The sequence below is a fragment of the Pagrus pagrus genome (genome assembly GCF_965226575.1).
Source record: "Pagrus pagrus genome assembly, chromosome: 9".
Taxonomy (NCBI): Eukaryota; Metazoa; Chordata; class Actinopteri; order Spariformes; family Sparidae; genus Pagrus; species Pagrus pagrus.
This window is the reverse complement of record NC_140193.1, coordinates 3,316,694-3,341,834: the sequence shown is the minus strand read 5'-3', so window position 1 is coordinate 3,341,834 and position 25,141 is coordinate 3,316,694. Positions and strand designations below refer to the sequence as shown.

General features: G+C 43.6%; 1 protein-coding gene across 1 annotated transcript in view; it reads right to left on the bottom strand.

Annotated features, from left to right (window-relative positions):
* gli2a (GLI family zinc finger 2a) overlaps positions 1-25,141 on the bottom strand; it is an 88,038-nt gene that overhangs the window by 50,059 nt on the left and 12,838 nt on the right. Inside the window, exon 2 of the mRNA XM_084363025.1 lies at positions 18,883-19,022. Coding sequence (XP_084219151.1) covers positions 18,883-18,997 — 115 coding nt within the window. The 5' untranslated portion in view covers positions 18,998-19,022. The remainder of the gene's footprint in view (positions 1-18,882; positions 19,023-25,141) is intronic.

Below are 25,141 nucleotides of genomic sequence, written 5' to 3'. Positions count from 1 at the left end.
TACTTTTTGTTGAATCGTTGAGAGCCCCTTCAAAGACCGGAGATTAACCATTTTAAATTGTTTAAATTGTAAAACTATAATTGTTTGAGTTACATTCTCTCTCGACAGCACAGATTTGTAATAGCTCAATTTTACTGATAATGATTCAACAGATTTCCGGTCTTTTCTGTAATAAACGTCCTAATTTATGATAATTGGAGTACAGACACAATGTGGACAGACCATGTCAATGTCAAACCTCTAAAGAATACGGACTGTATGTAAGTCATTCAGTGTTCAATGGCGTCCATCAAAGCTAAGAAAAGGCAGCTGATGATCACAAAAGATCCACCTGTCAGACAAGAGACTTTAATTCGATGATGAAACAATTACAGGTGATGGGTGAAATGACTCCTTTCATTATGTCGACGGGGACGTAAAGCACACGGAGCGTCCGGTGCTCATATGGAAGAAGTCAAAAGGAACTGACTCATATTAATCCACTGGATTCCCACTGACTCACAGCGTACATTCCCTCTGCATCTGGACTGCATTGTGTGTTAATTTGCTCTAAACTACACAGATATACCCCTTACAGTGTTTCAGCTAATGCGTCAAAACACGCAAATGTCAAAATAAATGTGATCAAAAAGCTAAAAGGCTGCTTCGGGGAGAGGTGGTCAGGGCAAAATGAGAAGTGGAATGGAAACGGCGATGACAGCGATACAACCAAGTAGTTGAAAACGTAGCGAAAGCACGCAGGTTTTGATTAAAGCCTGAACTCCCTTTATCCCCGGTCCCCGAGCAACCTGAAGCCAGAAGAGAAGAAGGCGACTGAGCTGTGATTACAGAGATGAGGGCCTCAACTAAAGAAAAGTTGAAAGTGACTCAGTGAGTGACTTATTTTCAGTATAAAGCTTTAAAATCCAAACCTAAAAATGATTTTACTACTGTAAGTCCTCGACATATGGCTTGATATATGTGTTAAAATATTACTTTGGTAAGTCTTAAAGTGTCTTAAAGTAGTATTTAGCTTTTCGTGGCTCCAGAGGAAGCTCAATGTAATGTGGTAAAGTTGCATTATGGGTAATGTAGGCACCAGGTTTTGAAATGGAGTAAACTGGGCTGGCATTGCACTCTTATTACACTGCTGGACTCATTGTTGACAGTTTGTAAACGAATGATAAAAATCGATACTGCAGAACCAGAGATATCAGCTTCTGGCTTTCCAAAACCTGCTGCCTACATTACCCACAATGCAATTTAGCCACGGGCGGCAGCATATCAGATTACATGTATAACGAGGTGCATTAGTCATCTTGAGGCTGGCGTCTGAGTGGCTCAGGAGAGAGGACAAGTAGTGAGAGTGGGTCACTGGCATGCTCATCACTCATTGGCTGTTGTGGGTTCTAGGGCGGGCATAGACGCTCATATCTGCTCAAAGGAGCTGTCAGTCAAATGGCTGCCATCGGAGGGTCTAGCTGGTATGGAGGGATTATGACATCTGACGTCTTTCTTCAGATAAAAGAACGAAAAGCAATGCAGATGCATGAAATTAAGTTAAAAAAGTGCTACTAACTAGTAACTAAAGGAATCAAATGAATGTAGTGGAGTATAAAGTATTTGCCGAGTATTAGCAGAAGATGTAAATCCTCAAGTACCTCAGAATGTGTAGAGTATTTGAGTAAAAGTACTTGTATTACTGGGCCTACTGGGACCACTGGTATTTGTGACAGAGATGATGAAAAATGTGAATCTGTGCCATAAACAATAAAAACTAAAACATTTTTGCTTCCTAAATATAACATCTGAAGTGTATTATTACGACATACCCATGTTCGGGGACCCATACTTGGACTTGGACCACTTTGGACCGTAGTCCTTTGTACTGGATGAGTGTACTCTGTCATTGAGCCCATTCCTAGACTGAATTACTGCCAGAGAGCTTCCATCAACACACAAAATGAAACATTTGGGGAATAAATTGAAGACACTGTCAGTTAAGCTCCACTTACTCAGACTACAACAGTGATGATAACAGTGGGATTTCGTCAAAACCTTGACATTTTTGGAGGGCTAAAATAAGACGCCCCAAAACGGGACTAGGGCTCCGTACGCTATCTCGGTCAATTGAGCGGCGACATGGTGAAACAATTACAACGTGGACTCGCGCCAAACTCCAGGCTCCAGAGCAAATCCCGGGTAAAGTCGTGCACACTTATCTTGATTTAATTCAAAAACCTTCTTCACAGTCTGTTTGCAGGGCTGAATTTCCATTCATTAAACCTAGAAAATGTTGATTTATATGTCTTAAAAAAAATCCCCAAAGGGAGTTTTTGCTCACTAAACAAACAAATGAGTGCAGACTGACTTATCATGTGATTCTTTCACTATTTGGTTTACTTTCAATCGAAACAAACAAACACAAACCATCTGGCTCCTTAAGGTTGGAGATGGTCTTCTTAAGAGTTTAGGCATTGTGGCTTTTGTTTTTGCAGGGCCTTGATTAGACAGCGTTTTCCCTCCGCCTTGCTTCAAAGCTTCAATCTAAGAGCGCGGAGAACATTTAACAGTCCCTGCCTGGCTCTCGATAATGATCCACATGTGGCGCAGTTGTGATCTCCATCAACCAACTCTTGTTCTTTCTGTGGGGAAAAGGGTGCCACATGCTGCCACTGTATTATTCTTAATCTTCTCTTTAAATGGACCACATTAAGCGCTCACAACAAACACCATGTGAAGTGGCACTCTGTGCTGTGGTTTATGAGAGGGGGGGATGATTCATCCAGAGAAGGCAGTTGTGACTTTGGCGACCTCACTTATACACAGCATAGATGGAGAGAATGTATTAAAGGGACAGTTAACCACAAAGTCGTAAATACATATTTTTCCTCTGACCTGTAGTGTTGTGTATTCATCTAGATTGTTTTGGTGTGAGTTGCTGAGTTGAGAGTAGAGACGTCTGCCGTCTCTTGTGTGCAGTTTCATGTCGAAACTATTTTCTTTCCACCGAACTTTCCATCTGCCATCGGTATCACTGCACAGAAGGAAGTGTGCCTCTACTTGTGGACCAGATGCTCGTACTCGTGTTAGCACAGGATGTAAACAATGATGGCTTCCTCCTCGGCTAATGCTAGCTAGCTTACTTAGCTAGCCTCTTGTTCGTAAGTAAATGCACGCTGGTAATCCAATTGCCAGAATAAATGTTAGCCAAGTACATTTCTGCAAAACCACAGATAAGTTAAAACTGAACGTTGAAGTTTGTTTAGGTTGGATTTTCTGTGTTTATGCTCTGGTTAGGTTTATGCACAGAAACCACTTGGTTAGGATACGGAAAAGGGATGGAGATGACCCGACTTCCCATGATAAATAGCCAGTTTTGATGCCAGAAAAATGGCAGGAAATATCCCCAGGTGTCCTTAAAAATATCCACTGTTGTGGCTAGTGAGCATAATGTATAATGTAGACATGATATGCCACGCTTGATATAAATGTCAACCTTGGACGTATCTTTAATTTGCAGAAACGTTGACTGCTAATATTATATCCTGGCAACATCTCTTTGGCTGATATTTCCGAAATATGAGTAAAAAAGTACTGAATTGTCCCTTTAACAGCATGCAACAACTAGTTTTCCAACCATCTCTGTAAGACGGTAGCCCACAAGATCTTCTCTGTAAACCACCCTGAGACTGTAGCTGCAAACAGAGCAATCTGTGGTCCTTAAAGTGAAGCAGACCGACTGCATCCAACATACTCATCATACATGTGAGGCCACACACCAACACTGAGGAGCCTTTTCATGAGCCGCACCATGTCAGAAAAACAACACTGTCCTATTTCCAGGCATCGATACCAGTTGACACTCCATAAAAGCTGTGACACTTCCAGATTCCCTCATGGATTGGTGATCGCATGTCTTCTTGTGTGGTGTTGCACAAGTGTCACAGTGGGCGAGGAGGAACGTTTGCGTGCCAACGTTTCACAACAGACACTTCCAGTAAGAGAAGAGAAGAGATCTTCAGGTGAAGGAACAACTGACGAGTAAAGCAACAGCATTAGACGTCTGACCAGGACCTCCCATGGTCATGTGAATTATGACTGTTTACTGGAATAAAGGATGATCTAGCGTGACCGTGGTGTCTTAGGGAAGGAGGTTGGGCTGGAGGGATGGGTCAACAAAGTGACTGTGACACTGGAGAGACCGCCGTTCATTTCTCAATTTTACCACCAACAGTTAAATCTGCTTTCTTTCAACCATGACTGCAATCTTTGCCTGACCAAGAAGAATTTGTGCCTACAAACTAAACAGCGACCACATCAGAAACAAATTATGTGAATCATTTGGTAACTATGATCCATAACAGTTTTGGTGACAAATATGAAATCATCCTGCTTAAAAAGGATTAGAAAGGCAATGACAAACAATGTCTTCCTCAAAACAAATCTTACGCCTGCATTCAGTCTGAGATTCTGGTGTGTTATGCTAATGTTGCAGATGATCCGGGTAATTTTATACCGGGAAAGTCAAGTTTTTTTAGGCTTTGTGCTTCCCTGGGACCCAAATAATAAACTACTGTGAGAAAACAACCATCAGAGCAAAATGTTAACTTATTTCTGATGTCGTTTAGTGTTTGGTAATTTAAATTAAACATTACTTGTGTCATTCTTACATGGTTAAAACCACCTGGGGTCATTTAAACTTGAATATACAATAATTTAAATAAATCTACAGTCATTCAGACTTCACCATTTTTTGCATCTGTGTCTGTTTGCTTCAAAAGGAAAAGAAAGGAGTTGGATCCTCGGGTTCCCTCGTCTCCAATACGTTGGTGTTTTTAAAAAGCACTGCTAACATAGGCTGAGGTCACCAGGAACACATTGATTGCACATCTTGTTGTGTTACAGCCACCTGTAGATCAGCACAATGGTGTGAGATAAACAAAAACAGGGACCCATTCTTAGAAAAAATAGCTCTACAGCACCACCAGAGGTCTAAAACTCGACAGGAGCCTTTCATTAAAAGGAGTTAGTTAAAGACCAGGGACCATGTGAATCCCAGTGTAGGTCTAGATTGATGGAGAGACCAAACAGGAGGCGAGCCATGATCGAGTGTTTCCTCTGTACAAAGACTCTATTTAAAGCAAACCACTCTGCCATAGGGCCTATAGAAACGGAGCTCTCTGTAGCGATAGGCCGACCAACGCCATCTGATCTCCCCCCTGTCAGACCGCCACTTGTCAGCTCCTATTAGAGCCAGCGGTTGCCTCTGCTTACATGTGGTACCCATCACCCCAGACCATGAGGTAGCAATCCTGTTTGGCTGCCGCAGCGCCTTGGCCCCAGGGACGCTCGGTTCACTCAGTCCTGGAATCACCTCAGGTTATATGTGCCGTGTTATGACAGCCTAATGGTGCTAGTAACTGTGTGGCAGCAGAGTGAAGAGGAGTGGGAGGAGGGAGGGAGAAAGGCAGAGAATGAAGGAGAGGGACAGAGGTTAATAAACGTACAGATGCTTGTCTTTAAGATCAGAGTTGTAGAAATGTCTGCATTAAACACGGGCGGAGGACAGAGGAGTCAAAGAATATGCGGCAGCGGATGCTTTTGACAGACGCATTTGCATTAAATGATTTGGAAATGTTCAGTTAGCCGTCTGAGGTGTTGCCCTTCAGCAATAATTTTATGTAGGAAAATATTTCTCAGGCAATCTTTGCTGAACATGAGCCTACAGAAACCCCCCTGTTCCTTCTCCCGGCTCAGACTCCCGAGAGCAGCGAGGGCAGCACAAATTGCCAGCGTGTAAAAAGTATTGAGTTACCACAGAGTAACAAAGGCAACACATAAAGCTGCAACACAAATATAATCCTTCAGCATGAAAAACACCGCAAGAATTTGGTGGTAAATATTCATAACTAGTTTTTGCGAGCTGCTCTCGTCGCCCGTCCTGGTTGTGACGACTCAAGGTGAGTGAGTCACCCAAAAAAATGAAAAGCCTCGTATTATTGTTGTTACTCCATCTGCCACACAGCCAAGTTCTGGGGCAATTACACCGTCTCTACAGCTATGACAAGCTGCCGGAGCTAAACACTAACCAGTCGGGATAACACACAGCACAGGGCTCATTTCACAAAATCACAAGCTGTCTAGTATTGACTTAGCTTAATGCACACCTGCAAAAACAGCTTCCCTTGCATGACTTGCAGCACTCTGACAATGCAATAAGATGCCTTACATGATACTAAATGAAGCTTTCACGACATCTTTCTGATCACTTTTTTGGCGTGCAAACGAGAACAAGCAACGTCTTCGATCCTGGATGCCAGATCTCGTGGGATCGTCCCATTTGTATAGATGCTCTGATGGATTAAGGGACAGCTGCAAGAAGCATGAAGCAATGATCTGAACTGCTTTGCTTTAAACTCGAACAACATTTGTTTTAGGACTGTAACAACCTGCAGATCGCTTTCTCAATTAATTGGTCCAGTCAGAAACTTTAAAAAAACATATTGATGTCTGCAAATCGCTTGTTTTGTCGGATCGACAGTCTAAAACTCAAACAGATTTAGTTTGTGATCACATGAGACAAAGAAAAGCTGCAAATCCCCAGAATTAAGAAGATAAAACTTTTATTTTTCCTTGAAAAATTACTTTTAAAAGATAAAAGGATTATCAAAAATGTGGTTAGCTGACGTCGTAATGAGCGACTAATTGATTGATCTGCTGATTTTTTTATTTTTTAAATTTAATATCATTGGTTACCTTGATGGCTTCATGTTCTGAAGGACCTGATTCAATACACTAACAGAAGAGGACAGCTGGGAAAGTGTGAAGCATGAAGCCATGATCTGATCTGCTTTGCTCTAAACTACAGCAATATTTGTTTAAGGGTTGTAATTAAAGATTATTTTCATAGAAATGTCCATCACAGATTCAAAGAAAAGCAGCAAATCCTCACATAAAGAGGCTGAAACTAGGAAACATTTGGCGTTTTTGCTTGAAAATGACTTTTAAATTGATTAACAGATTTCCTGTGGATCAACTAATCATTTCACTTCATTTGTGTCGAGGTGATCTCACTTGCCATAAAACCCAACAAGCCCAAGAGTGAAAACGTCTTGAGAAAAATGAACCTCCATTAAGGTTTCTGGCACTTGTCACCTCAAGTTAAAGTGCCTTTAAAAAGGAGTGAAAACCCCCCAAACCCTCTGCACATTTATCCAGACTGAACACACAACTTAATAACGTGTTGATGGAGGGTTTTGCAGTATCCATATATTTCGACCCTACATACTTCTTGGAACATTTATGACTTGGGTCAATATTTGCTCACGTCTGTCACTATGCCTTACTCTGCAAGTCTGCATGTTAATTACCGAAGTTGTTATGAGATGGTTTTTGCATTAAATTTTCCGAACGTTGGGATGATTTTATGAAGTGATTTTCAGTCTGTAAAGGGTAAGGGTCCACAGGGCTTTGGCAGCTTGTGCCAACCCCTCAATTCCCCCCTCGTCCTTCGGGCCCAGACGCCTATAAGTCTCCACCAGTCGCGCTGGTCTGGCCTCACGGAAGGAAATATCGTTTGGAGGGGAGCGCTAATTGGCGAGCGCCCAGACACCCCACGAGTGCTAATGAACAGGCAAAATGGCCACGGCGACGAGGGAGTGAGAAATCCAGACCGAGGCTGGTGGAGAGGGGCTCTCTGTGAGCCCTCACCCTCTGTCCGGGGCTTAGGGCTACTTCCTCCTCTGTAATTAAAGGGTTATCCCGCTGCACAATGGAGAAATTAAACTGTAAAACCTTGCAAGGTAAATTACTGCTTTTCCTGGGAGTTGGAGGAAGTGTCTTGATATGTAAACAATACCCCCTCTTCAGCTGAGTACCCTCTCTCTCCTCTCCGTCACCCTCCGCCCTCCCCCCGTCTCCCTCTTTGTTCCGTGGGAATTTCAGATGGGCCAGATTCTCTCTTAAGACTGCGACTCCGCTGAATAAAGAGGATTTACAGTACCTTTATTGCTTAAGCATCTCAAACCTGTTTTGCCAAGGCGAACACTCGGAGAATGTGCTCTGCACTCATGCAAAAAGCAAACGCAGATACGCACGCAGAGTCTTGCCAGTGCACATGTTTGACAAATGTGTCTTTTCCAGCTGAGCTGCACATGCTATTGCACTTTTTCTTGCAGTTATGATAAAGTCAAGATGGTGACAGGTGTTGCAAAATGCACAAACAGAAACAAGGCTACGTGTGGGTTATGTGCACTGGCTGCTGTGTTGTGCATCTATTAGTGCCTGAGTGTGCTTACTGAAGAGGCACCGTGCCACAACACGCCAGACAGCACGATCTTTTACCATGACAGTTGATGCCAACCTCATAATCTCTGATAAGACAACGATCTGGAGACAGACTGTGTTAAGCCGCCAGAGTCATGAAGAGACTGTGAGAGAACAAATTCACACTGAGCTGGCTATATTTAACAATGCAGTCCACACAGGTTGTTCTCATAAAGCTCTGTGTACACAGTGAAAGGCCTGACCAATAGGACGATGGCTTAATCTCCTTTTTCTTCTCCGTCTTTTGGTCAGCAAAGAACAAAACTTTGCATCACAGCCAACATCTGGTAATGCTGAGTCTCAGATGGAGAGATCTAGGGGTGCACGTTATGGGGTTTTTATCAGCCGATACAGATTACTGATAATCACCTGCTTCTCCTGCAAATACCGACAAGATAACCGATCATTTCACATTTTTGTATTTTTAAAAAGAAGTTCACAACCTGTAGTTTAAGCACATCTGAGGGGTGAGATGTAGTGAGCCAATAAGATAAGATTTAGATCTAATAAGATTTGTTGTGTTAAAACTCTGAGACTTTGTCCGTCCTCTCTGAACTCTTGTGGAACATATATTAAAACTTGTATTTTAACTTGTAATCATGAAAAAACTACAATCTAAAAACAGCTCATCTAACCTCTGACCTTTTTGGATATAAAAAACACCATACGTTCAGCATTTCATCCACATCAGAGACATCTATGTTAGCATGCTAACCAGCTAGCCCCTGGCCATCATCTACCTCAAGAGGTGATGACAAACAACACCAACATTTCCCTGGTGCTCAGAGTTCTTAGTCCGGGTAGAGTCAGCTAATACGGCCGCTAGCTGCATGATTAACTGAGCTTACTAGCTAACAGCAGCTACAGTTAGCAGCAGTTAGCGGTTGCAGTTGACAGAACCTAAATATGGCGTCTGCACGGGTGAGTTTAAAATCTGTCAGAAACAGATGATCGTCACAAAGTAAATGGAAGAATGTAAACATAGTTAACGTATCGGATTTAATTAAAGCAGAATAAAACTTGCATCACATTTAAATGCAGCTTTAGCGTGGACGCACTGAAGGTATGACTGTGTGCATTGTGAGTGTGTGTGAGTGTAAGTACAGGGCTGAATCTAATGATAGTTTTCATTTTCATTATTGAGTAATCTGTTCTGAAACGTGCCCATCTGAAAATCTAATCTGAAAATTACCAACACAGTTTCCCAGAGTCAAGTGTCTCCTTGTGTTGCCTACAAGTTTTCAATACACGGTGATTTCAATAAAACGGGTAAAGAAGCATCTTCTGAGACGACTTCAACGAATCAAAAACGCAGGATGATGCTGGTCAAGCTGTCTGCGTGCAGCTCTGTGCACGTCAGGATCCATGTCTGCAGAGAACATGTCTGTATTCGCTGCTGAGGGGGACGACCCTGCTGCTCTTTGAAGCCGGAGCCAAAAATTCTCAGGCTTAGCTAACACCGTTGGGGAAATCACCTGGCAAACAAAACACAACAGGCTTACACGCTATGCTAACACACACACAGGCTTTCATTCAACAGCCTCTTTTCATTCGTAGACTGTTTATTAGACAGTCGCCTCCGTCCACTGACGTAATGAAGCGATGAATCTTCGGACAAAAGTTTAATTCAGCAGTTATGGATTTTTATTTGACAGGAAACGGTTTGAGGGCATTTTTATTGTATGAATGAACAGTTTAATGCTCGGTTTAGTGGTTTTGGACCAAAATATCACACGTTAACGTGAGAAAAGAGGCTTCTCATTTCTCATTTTTATATCACCCCGTTCACATTTCCTCTGTTATTTACATCTTCACGTATCCTTCACAGTTTAAAGTGTAGTTACAAAAACAAAGACTTCGCAGTGCGTCCACCGGCTCATTCTGTTTAGCCATCCGAGCTAAAAACGGCGCTGTAAAGCACTTTTGGGACGAGAGTATCAGCCAAAGGGCAGATGTAATGTTAAGGTTAGTGAAATAAGGAGAAGTTAGGATTCAAATCTCAGACATCCTGTTTCTAGAAACCTTCGCGGCTTCTTTCAAAACCAAAAAAAAAATAAAATAAGTACCCTGCCAACCCCTGCCAGGGACAGCACTCAATCATCTGTTGCTACCCAGCTGTTACAGAGCCACTTGTCTTTATTCCTGGTTCTCCCGGCATGTTTCCTGCAGCTGTATGATGAATGACATTACAAATCAGTTTTCCATATGGCAGCATTTTGTTTGCGTTTTTTTTTTTTTCCAAGGGACCGTGACAACCCTACAACGGCCTCATGACAGGATTTGCTGTGATTACAGAGCAGTGTAACTAATAGTAGCGCAGTCCCGGAGCACTTTCTCACAAAGAATATGACACTGTGGCAAATGGATGCTTATGGCTGGCAGAAAATCCTTTTTTTTATATATATATACCCGAGTACGAGAGGAGCTGTGGAGGAAAAATCAGCGTCCAGTTCATTTATTCATTTGTACTGAATGTCTGACAAAGTATATTCACCTCCAAGTCCCATCTTACAGTCTTAAATCTGATTCATGGGCATGAAATTAAATTATTTTGCCTTACATTTACAGCACAGTTAACATAAAAACTGTCCAAAATGACACCAGGTTTGATGTGTTTGTGAAGCCTTTCTGTTTTTCCTCTCTAATCCAGTTTTTTAGGACGTTTTCCAGCAGCAGACGACTTGCGGGCAGCTTCTGTTTGTTATACCTGCGTCCACTGTATTTACTCAGGCCAACCTCATCTGCTTATTTTTGCTGGTCGCACGGTTTACTGCGACTCGCCTGCGTCCTGTCCCTGGAACGAGGCCACTGGGGGGGACGGGCCGGGCCGGGCCGGGCCGGTGTCACGGCCGCACACTTCCAGTCTGGAGAAGAGATTCACCCTCCTGGAGATGTGGCCATGAAAATATATCGTAAAGGTTTATTTTTCCATAAATGTTTATAGAATTCCTCCGCCTCCGCTGCAAACCCAGCTGCTGACTGGGCAGGAGGCGTTCTGGTATTGTTTCTGGCCCTGGTCATTTTATTTAGTTCACCCACTGGCTGACAGGTGCTGTGTAAGAACAAGTCTGGCTCTGTGTGACTCTCAGTGATTAGGCTAATTGCTAAATGCTAGCAGAGGCAGTGAAACCTTAGATGTGTGATTACAAGAAGCTGCGTCTCCCTCAGGAAGAGTTTCACTGATGGCGAAAAAATCAATTTCCTCCTCTTGTATTCGGGAGCGGCTACAACATAATTACACCGGGCATTAATTGTAATCGTCCGCTGGCAAAGCTCGGACTGAAACACAACTCAACTTTGGCTTTCTGGGACCTTAAAGGAGCAGTTCACACAAAACTGAAGATTCAGTCATTATCGACTCACCTCCGAGTTTGGTAGCAGCTCTAAATCCCAAATAGTGTAGATTTGAAAAGACAGTATTTACACTCTTGACATGAGGTTGAGCTTGTGCTAACACTTTTAGCTTAGCAGCTACAGTGAAGATTTCAGCTTTAAAATGGATGTAAATAACGTCTTTTCTTGTGGTTGTTTAAACCTCGTCCAATTGTCTTGAAGCCCCAAGAACACAAATTGTTTTTAAAATACATCACTTACACCATTTTTCAAGCAGAAATCTTCATTGTAGCTGCTAAGCTAAGCACAAAGTGGTGTGCACTGACGCCTTAAGCGTGTAAAAAATGCCTCATGTTTTCATTTTATGCTTTTTTTTGTTACAAAGATGTTATTTACAACCTTTTTAAACCGTAATCTTCACTGTAGCTGCTAAGCTAAGAGCGTAAGTGTGCACCCCCCTCTGAAGTGGGGTGCACGCCAACGCCCTTAAGAGTGTATATGACATCTTTTCAAATCAATTTGGGATCTCAGGGCTTTCAGATACTTGGATCATGACGGACGAGCTGCATGGAGACATTTTGGGTTTTTGTTTTAGGTTTTTAACAAGTGTCCACTTCAGTTGTTTAGGAGAATGCTGTGACGCTGTTTTGCTGTGAAGCTTCAGAAATGTTTTGTGGACTACGAGACTTCCCCTGACATCCATCAGCATGAGGGTGAGGAGATAATCACTGAGTTTTCATTTTTGGTTGAACTTTTCCTTTAACAGTAGAAGTCTAGAAACACACTAACATTTTCCCAGGAGAGATATTTGCAGATGCAAACTTTCGAGGTGAATATTGTCTAACAGACTCTCGACTGATGCCTGAGTGACTGCAGACATGCACGTCTCATCGTGGGTGAGTGGGCTTTTTCTTTTTTTTTTGCTCCGTGCAGCGCTGTGATTAATTCTTTTCCTCCAGCAGCGTTTCCACGAGGGCAGACCACAGCTGTGTCTGCAGCCGAGGAGGGGTGGCGGTGTGGGAGGGGGTGAGGGGACACGAACCGGAAGAGCCTGACCACAAACTGTCCGCCTCTAGACCAACTCAGCCATAGGAACCGGGCCTGTTTACATAAGCGCCTCCCGCCCGTGTTTACAGCTAGCACACATTTTTGTTTTACCACGTCTAAACTCCTCGGACGTTTATTTTGCTTCACTTGAACTGTGAGTGTTGGGGCTACATTAGCAGATGAAAGTAGCCGAGGCTGGCAGGCTGGTGGCTGAGAGTCTGACGGACACCGAGGGTTACGCTGGGTCAGGGAGATTGAGAGTTTGCAGCTCAGAAACTCGCAGGCATTGACTTTCAACGAGTTCTTTAATAACGCGGGCCGTCTTCCCGTCAAAAGAAAAAAAAGCGGTTGCCTGAGGCGACACCTTAAAGAAGAGGAGAGAGCCAGGCACCTTATTGGACCGATTCCCATCAGTCCGACAAACAAAACAGGCAGGAAGTGTCTTAGAGGCCGGGGCATGGATTACACTCTGCATGCTGGGAAAGAGCTTTCTGTTTAAGAGAGGATGAAGCACAAAAAGAAAAAGGGAAGTACAAGCCGGGGAGAAGGGAGAGACTCGAGGGATGGGGAGAGAAAGCTGGCGGACGGGGTGTTGGTTAATCCCCTAAAGCATCCATATATTGCCTCCACCTCCTCTCCCACTGCTTGTAAACGGCGAGGAATGTAACATGTTGTCTTTGGGCCCTGTGTGCGTAGACGCCTCTGGTACGGAGAGAGATTTATATTCGCCGACATTGCCCAAAGCATACCACGTTGCTTTTTTTTTCTTTTGCTGGCTTTGAAGAAAAGGCAGAGCTTTCCAAAGAAGCAACCAATATCAGAAATGTCCTCTCATTTGAGCCTGATTTATGTTTCAGAACCACATTAGAGACGTGCCAGAAGCTGTCAGTCCTCCGCTCAGTCAAAAGAGCTATCGGAAGAAAGAAAATACAATCTGAAGACGGCTTAATACTCGCCTTTTTCCCCGACTGTCTTCTAAGCATTCACTTAAATAAACATTTGTCTTGAGAAATTCCTTTTCAAAATCAGGAAGACGAGTCTCCGCGGTGCTTTCAACTTGTTAAGGATTCCTCTGAACTCTGGTTGGATTCAGCTCGCGGTTTTTTTCTTTTGCTTACTTGTTTCAAGTAAACATAAAAAAGAATCCGGCGAACTTATGGATAATTCAGTTTTAAATCAAATGTAAGAAAGTGGAATGATAATACATACAGGATACGCTTCAAAACCCCCGTGTGAACAATTGCTTAACATCGCGGGAGGAGAGTGCTGCCTCCTCAGTATGTAGGCCAGCCGCTCGTCTGTGATGAAGACGCCCCGTAATGAGTGATGATAAAGGCAGCAAACTTCAGCGAGTGCTAGGCGGCTCAAAAACCTATGTTTTTGGCTTTTACGCAGGACCAAAAAAAAAAAAAACCCAATGTAAAAACAAGATGTCCCCCTTCTGCTTTCACTTAGCATATCTAATCTTTAAATCCAGTCTTGGCCAGCCAGTGCACAGAATGAAACTCGAGATAAGACGGAGAGAGAGACGTACGGAGGGTGGAGGGGAGTGGAGGGGCGACTTGGAGAGCAACCAAGTTAACTGTTTATAAAAGCCACATGAATTAATGCGAGCACTGTAGAGAGACAGACAGTCAGCCATTCAAGGTTTTTTTTTTTCAAGCAGACAGGCTGGGAATATATGAATATGTGAATGAAAAAGAAAATGGATGTGTTACTTTAGATCGGTCCTGTCAGGGATGCAGTGATGAACCATTATCACTATTAAAACATCGTGTTTATATTCAGCTGCATCGACTCTTTCTATTTTAACTCAAAAAGAGACATTATTATTCTGTAAACAGCGAGGAAAATTTAACAAATGTTGAAGCTGGAGGTGAAACGAAAACCATCTTAAACTGCCGAGCAGCAGCTAGTTCAGGTAAGAAAAAGTTAGAGGCTGTCACGAGAGTAACCTCCCTCATTAGTGTTTGAGGAAGGACACATTCAACACTAAACTAAGCTATTGAGTGCTGCAGGAATATGTCGTGCTACAGTTTTTCTGTTAAATGTCTTTGGTAGCACACAGCATTTTGGATATGCAAAGAATGACCCATCAACATCCAATCCTCCAATTTACTGATAAAAAAGGAGCTGCTGAAGGTCCAACACCTCAAATTTCCTTCATTTTTATGTATTATTTTGTACTTAAAGCCTCTAATAATAAATGCTCATGTGAGTGTATACAGCCATCGGGTTGTGAAATAAAGGGACGTATTACGGTCATAAAACTGAGACTTTTCCAGGACTATAATCATCCATACTATAATCTATAATCATTGCATCCCTTCCCTCCAGTTTCGGGCACATACTGGACACACAGGGCACAAAATCTTTGTGTAAACTGACTCTGCGGACGACGAAGCTCGAAGTTTTGCGAAACAAAAGGCCATGAATTGAAAGTGATTCCGGGACAGAAACAATATCTCTTGAAGTCATTCTTAGAGGAAAAGGAGCGAGTTCCTGACAGTGTGCTGCTATAGACCCTGACAGGAAAATAAACAACAGCGGGACTTGGTCAATAGGCCTTCCTGTAAGCTTGTTGCTCGCAGGTCTTCTCGAGTATCAGGAAAGGCATTTATTGATACGCTGTAAGGATGACACCTGATAGAGAGCACTGGGGAGATGTACTTTGAGCTGTTAAAAATGAAATCCATGACATGTTTTGCAGGGTTTTGGAGCCAGGGGAGGCGTTTCTTGTACGTACGGGCTCGTAACTCGATCTACAGCATTTCTTTAAATAGGAAAGACACATGAAAGTTGCACTGCACACTTCAGGCATCAGGAGATAAATTCTCCGATTCAGCTAAAGGTGGAGGGCCAAGGAGTTAAACCAAAAGAGGGGGCACAGGGGTCTGGCATGAATGCGGTCATCCCTGCATAACCCAGGCCACTGAGCCTCCCACCTCCCCCACAAACACCTCCTCCACCTCTCACCCGCTCTGTGGAACCACAGCAGCGTAAGAGCCTCATTTAGGAACATAGAAAGAAAGGCAGAAATCTCTTTCTCAGGAAGATTAGTGGCCGTCCCTTTGGAGTAGGCCTGCGGACGGGGAGGGAGCCGGTGAGAGGAGGGGGTCTATTTTTCTCTGGGACATTTTTCTCTGCCAGAGGGGGGCCGTGACCCGCTCCGGAGCACCCCCCAGAGAAAGGCCAGTGCGGAGACCCCGGCGGAGACCCCTTCAGACTCCAGCTCCATCTCAGACTTACCCACGATGGCTGTGATTAACACACGGCTCCTTATCGCGGAGCCACGCTCTCCTCCCCGCAAGAGTAATTACACCAGACTTCTCTTCTTCATCCATCTACGCTACGCTGACCAGTCGGACTTGCAGTTGATCCATTTGCACGAGGGAAAGGCTCGAGGCCGCGTGATTTAAAGTACAAGTGAGACGGCAAGCGTTGACAAAAGTGAGGAGATGTTTCTGTGGCATCCTCCTAAGATACATCAAACCGTGAATAATTATCTGCGGACAATGTGTTTTTTTATGCTGAGGAACATCAATCTACGTTTGCAATTGGGAAGCTGCGGCCAAACCCAGAGAAAGATGAATATAAGACACCGGTTAGGCAGAAATAATCAGAGTGTTAGCGAGCTTGTCTGCTCCACTGGCCTCGTACAGTCAACACCAACGTCCGGGATGATGGAAAAAATTCTCCCTGGCAAAACTTTCTCTGAATATAATAAGGGCTGTAAAACAACAAGTTGGCAGCTCCGTGTTAGAAACTGTCGCTCGTCCTCAGACGAAGGGGAAACGCAGCACATCTGAGCGTCCACATGCTCGTTTCTGGCGTGAAGTGAGAAGGAGGGGGGTGCATCCATCACAGGTATTCCTTTGAAACCCTGAGATGTTTTACAGTCCTGGTAGCGGGCACCTAATCTGAACACATGTTACTCTGACATGGTAAAGCACAAGCCGACACAGACTCGTAAATCCCGGGGGCCCGGGAGTCGGGTTGCAAGGGCCGAGCCTGTGGAAGCACGCCCTGTAGCTGCGAGACAGATGCAGGCTGTCACACCAAATGTGGGCGCTCATTTAAAACCATTAACAAGGTCCTGAGAAAGAAGCCCGATTCCCATCGTACAGGCCGAACCCAACCTGCGCTTTTCCAGCCAGCATCCCTGGCTCCCCTCTACTCCCCCTCGGACCCTGAATCACCCTGCAGACGCTCCTACATTATGTCTTCGCACTCGGAGCGCAGACGAGTTCAGCAGGGCAGAGCATGTCTCCATGAAACACAAGCAAAGTGAGCTCTCATGAAACGAGTTATGAGATTCCTGTCCAGCTGACACAAAGGATTAGGCCGAACAAGATGTTCTCAGGATGTTTCTGCTTAAGTTACACGGTTGTATGGCGCGGCTTCATTTACAAGCTTAAAGGAACAGTTCGACCAATGATGGAAATTTAGTCTACGCGTCCGTCCCCAAGCTGATGGAAAGTCCGGTCGGATAGTCCGAAAAAGATTTCTGGAGCATTCTCCTCAATAACTGAAGTAGCTGGGGTAAAAACGGTGACGCTCGATGAGCGGTGAAGATTTCTGCTTAGTCTTCGGCTTCCGTAGACTTGGATGAAGGCGGACGAGCTCTACGGAGACATTTTATTTTATTTTTTCGATTGTTTCTTAACGTTTTAAAACAAGTCCCCATCTACTTCATTTGTTTAGGAGAATGCTGCGACGCTGTTTAACTGTAAAGCTCCACTAATGTTTTGGAGACTGTAAAACCTCACCTTACTTTCCATGAGCATCGGCGTCACAGTTTAATTTTCGGGTGAACTTCTTCAAAAAAGAAACGTATAAAGCAGTCTGCAGGGTTTTCCAGAACTTTGTGATTCAGTTTTGAATAAATAAATAAAAACAAATAAAAGAGGACCTCTCAGTGAGACATCTTACAAAGAGTGTTTCCGAGCTACTTGATTTATTCACATTTGCCCTATATCTATGTCTCCACACGCATACTAATGTGACGACCAGCTCGGATACAAAACAAGGAATAATCAAATTGAAAACAAAAGCAGAGCATTAAAACTATCTAATGACTTGCTAACGTCCTACTTTTTACTGTCCCCGTGCGACAAAGTGAGCTTTGTGATGGCAGGCCACCAGGCCCTTCATTAAACTGTAAAACCACTTGAATGATATGTTCCTGCGGTGGCCCCTCCGATGATGCCAGTGTGTCGTTCCTGAGGGGTTTCAGTGTCCACCAGCCGGCTCCACCAGCAGGCGTTAGTAATTTATAACGCTGTGCACCTCAGAGGCCCCAACGAGGTCCTCAAACCTCGTTATGAGGAGTTTTCATCACACATTCACTAATGAAAACATGAGCTCTCATCTTTTAATTATGACCCCTTTATAGTGGGGCTCTTGCACAGCCTGCCCCCTCTGTGTTACCTCACAAGCACAAATAACCTCCTGATTAGTGGCACACTACTTGTTTTCAGCGGGGCAAGGTTAGAGAAAATTCAACCCCCACAGCCGACATGACACACAATGGTCATATCTGTGTACACGACTGAATAATTCATGTCGTGGCAAGAGCAATATTTTCTTCTTTGCTGGTTTGAAAAAACTTGTGGGTTCTTTGTGGAGGTGCCAGCGAGGGTGCACTGAAACGTCCTACTTTCTCACCCCGCATCCCTAAACAATTAATGCTCACGGCTCCTCTCGTGGCAGGCCACCAAGCCCATCATTAAGCCGAAATACCGCTAACGCCACAATGTCATACGACATCTTCTTAGCATTTCAAAGGTGCTTCCCATCTTCCAGCCTTTATCCGGGGCCTCTGATACACCATGTTGTCCACTGCTATGCCAGCCCTTTTTAGTAATTCATGAAATTTACACTCGGGAGGTGAGAACAAGGTCTTTCGGCCTCATTATAACATTTTTTCATCACCCATTCCCTGACATCTCTGAAACATGCGGCCCCCATCTCTTGGTCTAACTCTTTTCATGTGCCACCCAGCTACTTATGTGAGGAGCCATAATGCTTCAGTTCACTGCAGAGTTCACGATCCTCCAGAAAAAACAAAGATTCAAGAGTGCTTTACTCTACGAGCGTTTAAAAGGAACAGACCTGAAGTGTTTCCTCTTTCACCGACCTACAAAAAGACCTGACTAACTGTTATTCTGCAGAAACACTGGAAAAGAGCCGTACCTCTGGTCAAAGTGGTGGGCGAGGGCTTCTTCGGGATCTCTGAGAAGCTGCTTCCATCCAGACCTGAACTCTTACACTCCTTCTTCTCTGTGGCTGTTGGAGCTGAAGTCTCCATGTTGCTGTCCTGTTCCTGTCACAACCTGGAGAGACGAGAGAGACAAACGTCAGAAACATAATCTGATGCTGCATAGACGTTTTTTAAATAACAATCTCATATTGTCGTTTCTTCAAAATGTGACGTCAAACACAACTGCAGTAACAGCAGGAAAGAGTCGCTGAGCAGTGGAAAGAGCTGGAAGATCAGCTAAAACGGTGGAAAAAGTCACCATGCACCAAGCAAACATGCACGCACATGCTCACAAAAGTTCATGGGAGTTGTAGTTTGTTGTATGCTAACAAATTAGCCGTATGTTGTTGCTAACTGCAGGACATTTTTACCTTCCAGCAAAAGAAACAGACAAAAGAAACCTACAGAAACCTCGATGAGAGATTGAACTGAGTTATACAATCTGTTGGAGCAGCGCTGAGCCTGGAGCTGCTGTCAGGATTTTGTCTAACTGTAAAAAAAAAACTTTCTTAGAACCACAGATGTGATTTTAAAGTCAGGAAAGTTGCAAAAAAAAACACTAAAATCTGAAATAATATGAAGGAAAATACAGAAACGTTCTCATACTCTTGACACGGCCCACACATCTTGACAAACAATGACCAAGAAGTCTTCTTTCTCTTTCTTTCAAAAAAATAAATCATGACCCGGCTACTCAAGATAACCCACAGACCTTGTTGTGAGCAGCGTCATGTAGGAACTATTTTCACTAACCGGGTCGTGATTTCTGAAAAGAGACATCGCACACCCAAACAATCTAGACGGATAAAAAGCACTTTTAGAAGAAACTCAAATATGTACTTTTGAGTTTTGGGTGAACTGTCCCTTTAAACTAAATATAGTAAACTTAAATCTATTTTAAATGTTGCAGTTTTTTGTTAAATTCCAGACTATTGAGTGAAATCATTCCTATTTTAGCAAACTGAAGTGTATTACAGTGTTTGCCCTGTGGTTGCTCCATAGGTGTGTATGTATTTATTCTGTCAGACTAAATGAAGTCGGGTCAGGACCTGAACACACACGCAGGTTCCTCAGTTTGATGTAATGAGTTCACACAGCTCCTCTGTTCCAATTGTAGATGTGAGAGGCTCTCAGCGCCGAGGTTAGAGCCGCACACACACTGTGTCAATAACCTCCTCGCGTCAGTGTGAATGGCTCGATGACTTGGCAACGCGCCACTTGTTTGACTTGGTGGGACCTACAAGATCATCCTCTGGCGAGAACAAACACGACCCGGTGGCAGCCTGGGAGGGAAGCGCCGGCCTTCCACGCCCTCCAGCACGGTCATCGCTTTTCCACCTGCTTTCAGACGCCGGTGAGAAAACGTCTGTGTGCTTTGACAGAGCGCTGAGATGACATTATGGCAAGAGCGAGCAACTGGATGCAAGCGGAGGGGGTGACTTCATATTTCACAGGTGCGGAGGGGGAAAATCTTTCCATGTTTGGGAAAAGCGAGAAAACATTTTTACATCTGAATGCTTTGGGGCATCCGAGCGAAGCGCTTCAGTTCGCCGCTCGCACCTGTTGGCCGCTATGGGAAGTGAGCTGATTAAAACTTTACACGAACATACCAAAGAAGTCATTTTAAAATCTCGAGTCTTATAAAACAAAATGTGTTTATGGCTTGACTTGTGCCCAAAGGACACAAACAACACCCTGAAACAGCAATCCGGATATTAGCTCTCGCTCAAGTCAGGGAAACAAATGTGATTTTTGGCTGTAAGAAAGACCACAAAATAAAGGATGAAAGGAACAAATTAAAAACACATTCTCTCCCTCCAGTAACACTTAGAGAGCATGGGAACATGTTAATAATAATAATAATGAGCGCAGAGGATGATACTGTCAAAGGTAACCGCTCAGTGATCTGGTTATAGCCGATGTGTGAAGTGTTGTCTTTGGTTTCATGTGGATATCCAACATGTCATCCTTTATTGTGAGGTGTGTGTATTAGCAGCCGTGTCTGCGACCCTTCGGAGGTGCCAGTCGCCTGTCACCGAGCCAATGTAAGCCGATTAGAGGTGGGTGACTAACAGGTTTAGGCTGCATCTGTTTCTTTTTTTTTCCGGTGCCAAGAGCGTCCTCGGGTCTCGTCTCGGAGAACTCCGTCACTCTGACATCACCTTTGTGATAGAATTTAATGTGCTCTTTCATGGGCTTTTATCTTATTCAGAGTTGGCCCGCGAACAGGCTCCTTTTGGTACTGAACCCCTCTTGGCCCAGATAAGATGTGCCCATGAACACACCAGTGCTCGCAGCAACGGAGCTTGGCTTCCAAGCAGCCTGCCCCCTTAAAAATAACTGAGAATCCTCCCCTTAACATCAGCGTCTGATGAACATCTGGCACCACATTAATAGCTGTTTCCACGCTTTTACAGCATGCCAACTATTTGCTTTCCAATTGCCTCTGAACCTCGAGCCAATATTTTGATGAAGAGAGGTTCGGGGTACAAGCACCTGTAAAGGTCATTCACTGAAAAATAGAAAAAAATGCCAGCAGGTGCAGTTTAGTGGACTGTTGGATCTGATGTGTAGTAGAGCCGGGTGATACGGCCTTAAAGGTGCAATATGTAAGAATTGGCCACTTGTCAATGTTCAAACTCAAAACAGAAAGTGGGCAGCAAATGAGCAGAGTAACCACTAACTGCTAGCTGTTAGCTGTCCAGTTAGCGGTCCAGTGTGGGTGCTCGGAGCACCAGTAAAGTGTTTACACCGTTAGCACAGGAGCTTTGGAGTGGGACAGGCCAGGGCTAGCTTGTTAGCATGCTAACTTTAGTAGATTTCTCTACAACACTACATAGAAGTCTTCATGCCAAAACGGTTATTTAATCACATTGTTGATCATTTGAGTTCATTTTTGAATGATTTGGAGAAAAAATTCCTTCATACTGCACCTTTAAAATAATATTGTGATATTTTTAGACTGTATCGAGTCAACAGAAGCTATAATCTTCTATAATAAGCTAGAAGATTTAATAACAACATATAGTCCAGCCCTACTGTCTCTGTAGCTCTGAGCTCATTTCTCAGAAAGTGGCCCCAACTTCACCCTGACCCCCCCACAACCCACCCACCTCTTTCCCTAATTCTGTGGGGCTGTTACATTACCCCCCTCTACCCGGTGTCTCCCTACAGGCCGGACCCGTGTTGCCCCCGATGACAGGGAAGCCCAGCTCTGACAGGCTGGTACAGGTGTCAGGAACCGAGAGGACAGATGGCAGGGGCCAAAGGCGAACAAACAACAAGGGTGCACTTCTTTTCTCATCTTCTGGTTGGCTGGGCAGCCCGGTGCAACACGAACAGGATAAGCCCCCTCCTCCTCCTCACCACCAGCACCACCAGCACCTCCCCTCTTCTCTCCTTACCCCTGCCTCTTGTGCCATGTGACCACCACAGGCTGGAGGACTTGAGATAGCAGGACAGGATTACCCTCATTTTACAACACACACGGTCACCAAGAAATCAAATGGTCAATTCTCATTTTGCTTGAATATGCAAATAAGGAATAATCTCATTAATAATGCACACATTTGCACCTGAACATCGGATGAGGCCGTTCTTACAAAGGGATTCTTGGATGTTTCACCACCATGAATCAGAAAATTCTGTCAAAAGCCTTAAAAAATCATCAATTTCCAGCATGTTTTCAGCTATAAAATGTTCTATAAATCAGGCTGTGAATGATATTTGAACAAACCCCTCTATGAAAAGCTTCATAATATAGATATGGATGCAACTGGAAGGTTTGGTGTATGTAAGTGCGACTGAAGTGGAGATTTTTTGGCTCAGAGTTCAAGAAAACAGCCTTTAAAGATGTATTGAAAATTCAAAGAATGGTGGATAGGATAAAAAAATTCACATATAGATATCAGCATGAAATTTCACCAGTCGATTATTCACATTAAAACAATTGTTTTTTGTATTACAAGTTTTCCGCTATTTACAGTTGTAATATGCAAATGAGGCTATCTAATTAAATATGCACTCATTAACATGCACAAGTAAGAACAGAGATAAACACCTAAATGTGTATTTTTGGACATTTTCTCTTCACCAGTCTAACATAAGAAGATAAACAGCCCAGTATCTGTGTGTTTTCACCTGTGTTGTCTCACAGGAAGAGAGCAGCGGTATCAAAACATACAAGTTTTTTACACTTGTAGAAGAAGATGCCCCAGGATCCGCTTTACTGCCTGATGACCACATGATTTCTGGGAAGAGCAGAGCAAAAAAACACACCAGAGCAACGTCTGTCTGCAAAATCCCCAAAAACAAGGATCTTACAGATTACTGCTTTAAATGATTTATAGTTCATTTCAATGCAAAGCTGCTTTTCTTTTTCCTTTTTTTCCTCCATGGGTAAGGCGAGACTAACCATATCCGAAACCAGTTTTACAGCGAGGCCGCTTTGTTCTTGTTCCTTCCTGCCACACGGCCACAAAACTGGATGTTTTTCCATTGAGAAATGTCTTTGAATGTTTGCGATAAATCACGAAAAGGCAAAGTGAGGTTTAGCCGAAGAGTCTGCATTCGTGCGTTTTGCTTTTTTCCCCCACAAATGCAAGACTTCCGGTTTGACTGTTCTGTAAGTGAAAACAGATGCCAAGAAATATGTATTTTAATACGATCGACAGGAAAAAGGCCGCGTGTATTTACTGGATGAATATCAGATTGTTTTATTTTAATGATTCATAGCTGAAAACACACAGGATGGCAAATATTAAGAGAGAGGAGAAACGGTTTGTAGCAAAGATTGTACATCTTGATTTTCCTCCACCAGCCCTCCCGCTCTGATGGACCATCCAGACATGCCACTTAACCACACGAGGCACAGGAAAAAGACTGAGGTAATGGGGAAAGTCACTGTTATATTTTCTCCTGCCAGGGTCAGTCTTCAAAATCACACGAGGTTCTGATGAGTCCACTTGTTTCCAGTGCAGAGTCACTCGTTTCTGGAGAAAATGCACATATCTTAAAACAAGAAGAGTCATTATCCTGCTCCGTTTGTAGATTATCTCAGATTTTAAAGATGACAGCGTCTCCTCTTTGAACTCCTCTTCCTCTCTCTTGTTAATTCACCTTCAGCCTCCCCCCCCCCCCCGCCCCACCTCCACCACAGACTTTTTGTTATGAGACCTGGTGTGTGTTTTTCTTAGCGCCTCGATCAGTTTCAAGTGTTCCTCTCCACCACTACCGTTCAACAGCTCGCCTTTCACCAACACTGAAAGGAATGCAAACACACATCAAAAGAGGCCCCTCTCATTTTGAAGATTTCCAGGCTTTGCTCTTCTTACTTTCTTCCTTCCTATCTTTCAGTCAATGTGATCCGTATGCTGGTAGGATCTCTTTCCTGGCAGCGCACACACACACACACACGCGCACAAACACACGGGTGCACGCGGTGAATTCGCACACAGGCTCACCAACTGCTGTCCCACACTCTGCTCACTTGGCAGACGCGGCGGCAGAGATAGATAGGTGAGGTCTCCTGCCCCTATGCCACCTGCAGACCTCTCTGCTCAGGTTTCTGATGCTGACACTCATGCAGGTCAACATAACAAGCACCAAAAAGCCAAAATAAGGTTTGCTTTACATACTTTTGTGTCTTCGTCATAGACTTAGATGTTAACGAGTTATTTTTGAAAACAGGTTTCGGATTTCTTTTTTTATTAACGTGCTGCTCGTGGTATTGTGATCTGTTTTTACTCCTGTGCGCTTTATTTCTGCTTTGTTGTGAGAAAGAAACTGTTTCAACTGTGAGATACTTTCACCTAACTTCAGTATAATACTTGTTCAAAAGGGGAAATATTTTTACAACGATTTCATTTATGTGTTATCTTTAATCGCCGATTGTTCTGAAAATTCTTTCTAATTTCTAATTCTACGTTCACATGGATCAAAGCACACAAAGAATGGAATAAATTAATTTAAATTCTTGGTCTGTTATTATATGTTACAGACTTAAAATTCATGTTAAATTGTAAAATTAGTGAAAGAAATAACTGAAAAATCTAAATTATTAACTTCCCGTTGTCCAGGTGACTCCTCCTTGTGTGTTAAAATATTTCAAAGGAGACATATTTTGCTGACTAGAACAGGTTTACGTTCTTTAATGCTCAAAAAAACGCAATTTTCCTCATTCTGCAGCTCTGT